This window comes from Halyomorpha halys, unplaced genomic scaffold, assembly GCF_000696795.3.
Source record: "Halyomorpha halys isolate HHAL.00 unplaced genomic scaffold, Hhal_1.1 Scaffold43.1, whole genome shotgun sequence".
Lineage (NCBI taxonomy): Eukaryota > Metazoa > Arthropoda > Insecta > Hemiptera > Pentatomidae > Halyomorpha > Halyomorpha halys.
In genome coordinates this window covers 92,373-103,099 of record NW_027106553.1, presented here as the reverse complement: position 1 = coordinate 103,099, position 10,727 = coordinate 92,373, and the positions used below count along the sequence as shown (strand labels likewise).

General features: G+C 28.2%; 1 protein-coding gene and 1 long non-coding RNA gene across 6 annotated transcripts in view; one reads left to right on the top strand and one right to left on the bottom strand.

Moving 5' to 3' along the window:
- LOC112210315 (uncharacterized) overlaps nt 1-771 on the top strand; it is a 3,543-nt gene extending 2,772 nt beyond the window's left edge. Inside the window, exon 3 of the long non-coding RNA XR_002945102.2 lies at nt 580-771. This is a non-coding gene — a long non-coding RNA (uncharacterized lncRNA). The remainder of the gene's footprint in view (nt 1-579) is intronic.
- LOC106688606 (calpain clp-1) overlaps nt 1-10,727 on the bottom strand; it is a 23,862-nt gene that overhangs the window by 3,857 nt on the left and 9,278 nt on the right. For 2 of the 5 annotated variants that reach the window (XR_010842740.1, XM_024359304.2), the window contains exons 1-5: nt 5,576-5,670; nt 2,857-2,967; nt 1,994-2,074; nt 1,013-1,267; nt 567-715 (exon numbers count right to left, since the gene is read on the bottom strand). Coding sequence is in view for 4 of the 5 variants with exons in the window: in XM_024359304.2 (XP_024215072.1) it covers nt 567-715; nt 1,013-1,267; nt 1,994-2,074; nt 2,857-2,949 (578 nt within the window). In the remaining variant the exon portion in view is untranslated. Of the gene's footprint in view, nt 1-566; nt 716-1,012; nt 1,268-1,993; nt 2,075-2,856; nt 2,968-3,979; nt 4,017-5,575; nt 5,671-6,206; nt 6,342-10,727 lie in introns of those variants that run through there. The other 3 variants (XM_067044906.1, XM_067044907.1, XM_067044908.1) reach the window with 3 other exon arrangements.

The following is a 10,727-nucleotide window of genomic DNA, read 5'->3' as shown; positions in this document are numbered from 1 at the left end:
AAGTGGGGCGAAACGTTGGAAAATAAATAGTTGTAAACTATTTTTGTTTCACTTTTGACCGCAACCCTGACCATCTTCTTATATATGAAAAGTAATACTTCTCATCAAGATTATTTCTTCATCTATTGAAAAATAATTATACAAGCTGCCATATTGATGCTATGGGCATTAGTGTTCATTCATACTATTAGAATGTTCATTATACCAAGCAAAATAATAAATATACAAAAATAAAATAAATTGAAGAAAATAAAAATATTAACACTAATTACTAGGAATTGAAAAAAATTGTCTAAGTTTATTTGATGTAGAATATAGAATTTTTATTAAATTAGATCCCTGGTGTTAACAAGGCCAATTGAATAACTGTCTATTGATCTAAAAAAGTGGGAGGATGTATAAACTATGACACTTCTGAAATTAAATGGAATATATTTTTTTGTTTATCATTTTCACAACTTCCTAAGAAGTCTTCTTGTTTCCGTACTTTGATAAGGATATCTTAAAAGGACAGTTGGACAACTTATTGTTTATTAATATCCAGAATATGAGTTTAAATTATGTACTTAAATGTTGCAGGGATTATGATGTAGAGCCCAGGCGTCAACTTGAAGTGTTGTTTTATTTGCCTCCAATTAATGAACGCCCCTGTGTCTCCTGCTGGCGGCATACACAGAAAGTATTCTGCACTCAGTCTTTCTTCCATGCTGTCTGTCTAAATAAAACAAAAGTAAATTGATAAAACTGATAAATTGAAAGTCAATCACAGAACATCCAACAAAACCACATTCTTCTTTATCATATACAAAATTAATAGAGTCTTACCTTTTTTAATTTTAAAATTCTTGAAAAAATTATGAACATAGCCTATAAAACACAATATAAAAAAAAATGTTTGTTGGTTCCTTATAGCATATTCAGTTTAAATTATGTAATTGCTTTTATAAAATAACTTATGAAATATATATTAACATAAGCACTGATATCATTATTATAAATTAGTTGGACCTACTTTATAAATAAAAAATGCAACATGAAGAGGAGGTTCTGATAAGTTGGTCTGAGTTAGACAAACATGAACATCTATGTAATTTAAACTCGGATCTGGAAGATAGAAATCATCATTCTTAGGATGTTTATCGGGAGGTCCGATGGCGATTAAGTATTGGGGATTGATTGAGAATAGTTCCAGATCATTCCTAGATCCTCCAGCACTCTGACCTGCTTTCCAGCTCCCCACTGTTTCCAAGCACACTAAATTTTGGTGCTGCGAACAAACATAGATATTACACTTACAAAAAAGGGGTATTAAAACATTAAAAATTGAAAGCCAGAAGCCCATTACCTTAGAATATATTTTCTTTTCTTCATTTTTCCACTTCTAACAGCTTTTATCTTATTCTAAAGAAGTTAATTATTTTCTCTAAAAAGAGTACCTAATTAATCTTAATTCAGTCTAATTTATGCCCACTTAACTATCTAAAAGACCATAAAAATTGGTTAAAATTTTAATTAATATTATGCCAAATATTATTTCTATTGTTTGGGATGACTTATTTTTAAAATGATTAAATTCCAAAACGAGTTAACAATGAGAGTGAGCATGCCACTCTTGCTGAAGTAAGGAGGAAAGCTGTAACCCTTAACTTGGCAAGAATAGATCCGCTTTGTTTGTGATCTTGGTATTTTATGGTTAGTTGGACACTAAATAACAGAAATTAAGACGCTTTTTTTTTTCTATACATAAAATTTTATGATAAGTACTTTATTTTATCAAGTACTTTACCAAGTTCTGGAGTTCTAAGATAATCATTTTTTAAATTATATTTTCTCTTTTGGATTTATAATATTAATAAAACAGATTAAGGGAAAATTTTAAACCCACGTATATTTTTATTTATTATAATAAAGATTATTTATGTAGGGGATTTATAGATATTTATCTCAATATAAATTTAATTTATTTTTTATTCACTGATCTGATATTACATACCTGAAAACTGACTGGCCCTTGTTCCCAATCACTAGTTATGATATTGTATTCATCATTCACAAAAACATCAACCTCTTCTTCCTAAATAAACAGTAGAAATTTAGAATATTAATCAAATTAGATTAAGAAATAAAATAACTACTTAGTCCAATATTTAATTTATTAATTAAAAAAAGTTTTGCCATATTTTTATCCTAATAGAATGATTTTTAGTTATGTTTTGGCTCTTTAATTAATGATCTCAGCCATTAAAATGCTTTCTACACAGTAGTAAATTTTAGAAATGTAAAATGTTTTAATTTTCTATCTTGACACAATGAAACCAACTCTGTTATGTTGGTGGCTTATCATTTCTCTAAAATTCATAAACTAATAATTAACAAAAATATTCTTGAAAAGTTCTATTATAATTTATAAAATACAATATACTTTTAAGTTAATAACTGGGAATTTTATTATTATTATTTATTCCCTTTATTACATTAAGTAAAATCAATTATAAATTAATTTGTTTTTACAATCCAAAACCAATTTTAAAAAAAATTATTTTCCGAACTACCACTTACTCAGATATTAATTGAATTGAAAATGAGAGAGAAGACTGCTCAGACGCACTCTATGGGCATTCTTTTTGAACTATTTCAGTTTGCAAAGTAGAAAATATTTAGTAGTTGTATAAATCATATTAATATGCCCAATCTGGTTTATTAATTTATTACACTTTCCAGATTTTCAGAGATTATTATTGCCTTTAATAACATAATTCTTTCCATTATACAAAATCAGAAAAAAAATTGTAGAGTTATATTCAATTTTCAATCTACAGTTGAACTATGTATGTTTTTAAATCATTTAATACAAACCTGTATAATCCTAGTATGTCCTAAATAACGTTTTTTAACTTGAGGTGCTACATTATGTTGATTTTCTGAGATCACAGAACTCGTGCAGCCCATATAGGGCTAATAGTTAACCTGTTAAAACAAATAAATTATGATAAAAAATTCAAATTTATTGGAAGATTATTATTTGGGTGTAAGCTATTAATTTATAGGTAGATGGTTTAGGAGGTGGACAAAAATATCTTTCCCACAGTGCAGGGCTAAATTAAAACAAGATATAAACATTGTAAAGAGGAATGAAATAAACTAAAAGAATATAAATGAATACAATAGTTTTAATAATAAGTATAATACTCAATGATAGATTTTAAAATGTACCTCTGGAGTAATAATTAACAGAAGTAGTAACATATATGCTAAAATTAAAAGAAGTAATGAGGAGTGAGGAAATAAATGAGGTATAATAACCTATCAAGGTGATAGATAAAGAGACAAATAAACAAATAATATAAGAAGATGCTAACCTGAATTGTAACAGATAAAGAATGAAATAAAATAAATAGCTTATTCCTGGTAAAGGAACAACATATTGATGGAAGGAGATGGTATAGTACGGGGTGGCCTAGGCTTAACGGAAAATTAGTATGTAGCAAGAACAATCATAAAATATAATTAAAGTATAAGATTATGTTCCAAAATGTTGGTTACTAATAAATAGTTTTTTTCTAGTTCCAGTGTTATCTGGGCTATCTTTCTACAATTAAGCTAAAGAGATATATTAATATTTCCAGCCTTTTATATTGAATTTTGTTCATAAAAAATGAAAAACTAACAATTAGCAGTTAATGTTTAAAACAAATTGCTATATATTATTTTATTTATTGATAGTCCTAACCTAAGAGAAATACTTCCTTACGGATGCTCCTTTAGGAATTGTCTTACATTTCTGGTTCCATTCTTCTGTGTCCTATGTAGGACAAGAAAAATCCTATGTACCATAAAAAAAAATAAATAAATAAATAAAACGATAATCAACACAGTTCCTAATTAAAAAATTAGTTTCATCAATTGAAAAAATCAGGATCTAAGCACTCTGCTGTGTTAGGCAGATTTATTAATTTCCATAATTTTTTTAAAGACTTACGGAATAAATTTTGACTTTCCCAATTCAGGAATGTAGAATAATAGCTCAGAATAACAGTACTGAAGAACTAATCACTGGGTTCTGGTTCAAATAGCATTTATAAACATTGTAAAAATAAATTATGTAAGTAACATCAAGGTAAAATAAAATGTATAAGTAACATCAAGTTAAAATAAAATCTTTGTGAAGGAGAATGCAATTAAATTATTTCAAGTAGATAGAGGAATTTGAATTAAAAGCTTTATAATAATCTTGTTTGGAAGATTTTTTTTTTTTGTTAAATTGTAATTATTAATTAAATAATAACTAGATATTGTTAGCATCAGCACTATTATTTTAACTTTAAATTAAATTTATAATACCAATAGAACATTTGCTTTGATATTATAATTCTAATTATAAAAATAATTCCAACCCAGTTAATAACAAATAGAAATTAGGTATTCATTCATAAATACAATAACAATAATATCATCTTTAACCCATAAATGAGTACTTTAGTTAGCATGTGGTTGAACTTCCTCCGAAAATAACTTGATTAAAAATTGGTTTGTTACAATAATCAAATAAATGTGTAATATTACAATAAATAATAATTAATTCTATTAATACTAATTGATATTTAACTAGCACAATAATATAAATGCTGCTTAGTATAAGAATAAAACTTGAATTTTTTTATTTATTAAAAGTTACTCAATCAATCGGTTAAGAAAAGTTTATTTTTATATCTAAGAACAACTAGAGCCTTACAATAAAATTGATTGATATTAGTGTTTATGCAACTAATATTTTTGTAATAATTAAAATTAGAAATTTCATATTGATTTCTGATATGAAATTTTGGTATTGGTGGTTCTGCAATTACAACTGTAGTCTTGAAAGGAAATGAAATTTAATACATTAATAAATAAAGTGAAGAAAAAGTGGGGATAACATTAACATAAATATTGATTGCAATTTTTTTTTAGTTATGTCTGTAAATAAATTATGACCTAGGGGTAAATGACCTTGAAAGGTCAAAAAATAAACCAAAATAATATAGAGGGATTATCAATGTTATAAGTTATAGAACAGAATAGGAAAAAGAAATTTATTTTGTAATACTATGAATAACTTTACAGTACAGAAGATTGTTTACAGATGGTGAACAAATATCGTAGTAATTTTCATATCATTAGTAGATATAGTAAAAAAAAAAGTTATTTGTAAATAAACTCTAATCAGAAACAACTAAAGTGAAGAAACTCTTCAAATGTATAAAACTTAAACACTAAGTAAACAAGAAGAGAAAAAGTTCTCCCTATTAACTAAATACAAAATAATACAGAATCATGTGAAAAGTACTTACAAAGATATATAATATATAAATACACTTCAATAAAATATATATTTATAAATTTACTAATAATTATTATTGATAATGGAAAATGGTCCAAAAATGTTTTTTCGTCAATATAATTAGCCCAGTTTTCATTATTCTATTTAAAAAAAATATATAATAAAATTGCAAATATTATATTAATTAAATAGCGTTAAAAAAAAATCAATTAATGAGAAATGAGATTGTAAATATTAATAAGTTGAATTGGTTACCGAAAGAGCCAGTAGATAGAGCTGAGTCCCCGAGGCAGGCGAAGCTGTTTATGCAAGCAATCTTCGATATTGCGTGCTCCAAGGCAACTCAGCTCACAAACTGACCGCTATTCAGTCAATAGCAATCGCCATTTAACCTCTCCTTATTTAGAAAGTAACATTTAAAGCACGGAAAAGAGAACGTTGAAATTTAAGCATTTATTTTTAAAGGTCATAGGACAAGTTCATCAAGCTCAAAGGAAGTCTTTTCCATTTGATGCTTAATGGTTTGTTTTCTCATTGCTGAAGATAGATAAGCTTTCTATTTTTCTAGAAACTGTAAAAGAAAAATAATCGTCAGTCGATTTCCACTCAGATTGCCGAGGCTGTTTTTAACCAAGTGGGGTCCGGGGCACTTTAACATGTGGGCTCTTCAGATTACTTTCTCAACAACTTTAAGTATTTAAAATAATAAATTAATTTTATATTTGAAATGTTACAAATATTAAAAAGAAAAATTAAACGCTTACAAGAGGTACTAGAGGCACTCTTCTTCTTATTGATTAGCAAAATCATCAATTAATTTTTTAAAAGGTAATTTATTTTAGTACATTAGTGATAAACTGTTCTATCTTTTTTGAAGCAATAGTACCTGTTCTTTCTTCTTTTTAATTTATGGATCAGAGGAGCAAAGGAAACCAAGGAGTGTAACTGGCGCTGGTCAGATCAACTAGTGAAGGGACCATTATTTTCTCACTTTATAAAGAGTACAGCAACTTTTAAAAGGACATGCCAAGATTGTGAGCACTAACAACTAAACAAACTTGTAACAGGTTATTTTATTCGTTAAAAAAATAGCCATTTGTCACTGTTTGGTGTACTAGTAGTGCTATCGATCATCGGAGTTTGGAGGGGGTAGTGGGGCACTAAGTCTAGAGATGGCACTGCGGATAGTTTAGGTTCCGCGTCGGTCAATTGTCTTGGGTCGTCTTTGGCCGAGGGAGTTATGGTAACGTCTTTAACAAACTCGGAACTGCAGTGGTGCCATGACCTTGGTGTTTGACTTCATGGCTGTCCCACGTAATGAAAAATTGATTCCTATCTCAGAAATTACCAGAAGTCCATCAATTGTCAAATAAAGGCAAAACAACTATACTAACCCGATGAAGTTTCACGGACTGTTAAAAGGTTGATACCTCCATGAAACCAAATCAATATTCTCCAATTCCATTCGCTACTTTCGCTTGCATTATGTATGAACTTATTTGTCTTGCAACGCGACAAATCTCGTATGATTTGGCCTTAAGTTATGGATTGGTGTATAAATGTTCCAGTAGGTTTTTTTTAACAATCATTTCTGACTGCCCGAAACTGTACGGAGCATGCGCGGTACAGGTTTTGGCTGGGAAAAACCCTACCACGCATGCTCCACACAGTTAGAAGTGGTTGTTGGAACAGATCCAGTATCACTTTAATCGAATTACCTCCTTTACTTTCACATACGCGTACGCAAATGCAATTAATTTACTTGAAATATTAATGAAAAGCTGGGGATTATTATGAAAATAATACAATATAAATTTTATCAAATTACTTGAAATTTTTATGAAAAGCTGGGGATTATTATGAAAATAATACAATATAAATTTTATCAAATTCTGTCCTATACTTATTATTATGAAAATAACACAATGTAAATTTTATCAAATTCTGTCCTCTACTTATTATTATTATGAAAATAATACAATATAAATTTTATCAAATTCTGTCCTCTACTTTCTACTATGGGCAAAAGTATTTTCTTATGCATGGCAATATTTAAAAAATGACTCATCCTGTAGATTTTAATCATAATCCACAGATTATTTAATTAAAGATACCACTTAAAAGAAATGAAAATTAATGTTATAATTCTATAGACAATGCTAAAGAATTCTGGTAGTCAAGAAAATAAGTGACCATATGTTTGGAGTATAAACAATTTTTAGGGATGATAAGAATTGGTAATTCTAAGGTCCCAAGCCACTTTTATCAAATTTATTCTGTGGAATTTGGTTCAGAAATTGTACTATACTGCTGTTGAACATGAAGAGCTCTGTTAGGAATCAAATTGAAACTAGTTAAATTGACCATGAAGCATTTTACGATAATTATCTTCACAGGAGTTGGAGTTTCCAACATAAATCACAAAATGTTGATTTCTGATTATTTGGAAAAAAAATTCTGTTTTTGAAAAATTGCATTTTAGGAACTATGGAATGTAGAGAGCTTTTTTTTACTAGGGTTTCAACTTGAGCGAATTCAACCTATTTTAAAAAATTTAGTAATATATTTTTTTCTCGTTTCGTTGGTAGTTTTAAAGATATTTAGCAGCAAATGAAGAATGAGTGAAACTTTTAATAATTCAACTGGCCACCAAGATGTTTATTTTTTGCTCATTTTCATGGGATAATTAATTGGAGCGAATGAAACTTTGTGTAGATTAAGTTACAAGGTGTCTCATGACTACATAATGCTAGTGGAAGAATGTGCCTATGCCCTCGAAGAAATTTTGAACAATGCCATTTATGAAATATCTCTAAACCTAAATTACAAGTCATCTAACGTAGGCAAAGAAATTAGTAACCATTTTTCGTTAGAGTGATCTGATGAATCAAGATTTTCATACTATTTGGCAGACTGTATTTTGTTATTTTAAAGCCATAATGATTTAAACCAATCTCTGTGATTTTAGATACTACCTTATAATTTAGACTTGATATTTTCTAAATGCATAAGAGCATAATCTAACTATGAACAATTTTTCATGTCATGAAGTACCAACATATTTTCAATTATATATTCTACTTATTATCTAATAAAATATTTTATAAATTATGAATATTATTGTGTAGATTTTTCATATTATAAATATTACAATGAGTAAGAACTCAATGAAACAAATTTTATGAACAGTAATAAAATAAAACCATACACTTCAAGTTCCTTTGCATTTGATAATTTTATCTAATATATAGAACACAAATTATAGTTGATTTATATTATTTCTTAATAATAATTTTCTAAAATTATGAAATTCATTAATAGTATTGTTATATGATTAGTCAATAAACTAAATTATAATGTTTAAGGATTTAGCCTAAACTTCCTGTAGAATATAGAACACTATTGGAAAATACACCATTTTGTAAATGGTTTTATTAAAATTTTAGAACTGATGAAATTTGAATTTTTATGAGGTTTAGAATATAAGCCATTTATTTTAAACACACAAACCTTGTGTGTTTAAATAATATTTCATTTGCTTTAATTTATTTACTATAAATATTCTGTTTTAAATCTAACTGATGACAGCAGGACTTTTGAACATGTCTAATATTTGTATTAGAATATAAATGAAAACAAGAGGAAAAATGTATACCACATAGTAATATTGCTGCTTTTCTTGAATAGTGGCAGATCTTACAACAAAGATTTTATGTTTTTATAAAGAAAAAGAATTCCATGATAGGAAACCACTATTTCATGACTTTTCATCAGGAATTATATATCATGGCTCAGTTTTTTTAGCTTTATATTAACTTTTTTTTTCTTCTGACCTAAATTTATTTACAATAGGTACAGACTTAATTCTAAGACTAAACCTAAATATATTGAATAGATACAAACAAATTAGCCTTTTATTGCAACATGGCGTTGTAAAGAAAGGTCTTAAGGGAGTTAATTGTCTCTTAAATTTAAAAAAAAAATCTTTTCTTTTATACCGAAAATTTGGAACTCTAATCAATAGTTATGATGTTGCTCAAGAGATAGAGCTGCCTGCCTCGTTGGATCAAGGTCCTAGGAGACATTTTAGGAAATATCTGGATTTTTATTTCAAAGAATATTTTAAATAATTCTTTCCATGCCTCATTTAATTTTTCTAAATTATAGATTACAGTGGTTTTCAAACGTTAAAAATTGAGTTTTTTGATCTAAAACAGGAATAAAAAATCATTAAATCCAATTTTTCTCAAATGTTTTGCTAATGTAACGTCATTCATTTATAATATAACATATTAGTGAAATAATATATTCTATTTATTGAAAAATTCATTGAAATCTTTTATTAAATAAAGTTTTATAATACTAGAATTTCTTTTAATAAATTATTTTCTTGATATGAACTAACAGGAAGTCTCTCAGTTATTTCATAGATAATTATGTGACAAATGTCTATCTAAAATGATTCATTGATATTTCGGAGTACTAATTGCACACTAAACTTTTTTTTAAAGTTTACTTTACTTTAAAAGATTATGTACCTTTTTTTTTTTTTTTTACAGAATTAAAGGTGTTTTCAAAAGTTACGTGTTAGTGTTCATTAGTTTAAACATTGAATTGTTAATTATAAATAATTGAAATACTTGTCTTTTAACAAAAAACAGTAAACGAAAATTGGAACACATCGCCCAGCCCCTAAAGTAGGACGAGAGAGTTGAACCTTATCAATAAACTCACTTTGAGTAACTAACACCTTCCTTATTTATTCTTATAGCATCTCACCTTTTTTGACCATGCTTAAAATAACATATATTATTGCTCTGTTAATTGAGTATCATAACTTTATCTCATATCCCCCTATACCCACCACTTATATCCTAGACGTGTTATAGTGGTTAAATGACCGATTAAGGTAGACAAAATTATTTTATAAACCTATCCTATAAGCATTTTTATACCGATCAAACATAGGTTCGTGAAAAATTCAGGTGTCTCTCCACGTTTGTCAAACTATGACAAAGACGCGTATGCGTAGCGTGTGTAATTTGGATTGCCTGTGAGTTATTTGGATTATCTAGTACAAATTGGCCTGGATTGGCAGGTGCAAGTTGGTTTGGATTAGCTAGAACAAGTTGGCCTGGATTGGCTGGTACAGGTTGGCCTGGAATGGCTGGTACAAGTTAGTTTGGATTGGCTGGAACAAGTTGGCCTGGAACGGCTGGTACTAGTTTGTTTGGATTGGCTGGACCAAGTTGGCCTGGATTGGCTGGTACAGATTGGCCTGGATTGCCTAGTACAAATTGGCCTGGATTGGCTGGTCTGGATTGGCTGGTACAGGTTGGTTTGGATTGGCGGCTCAAGTTGGTTTGGATTGGCTGGTACAGGTTGGTTTGGATTGGCGGCTCAAGTT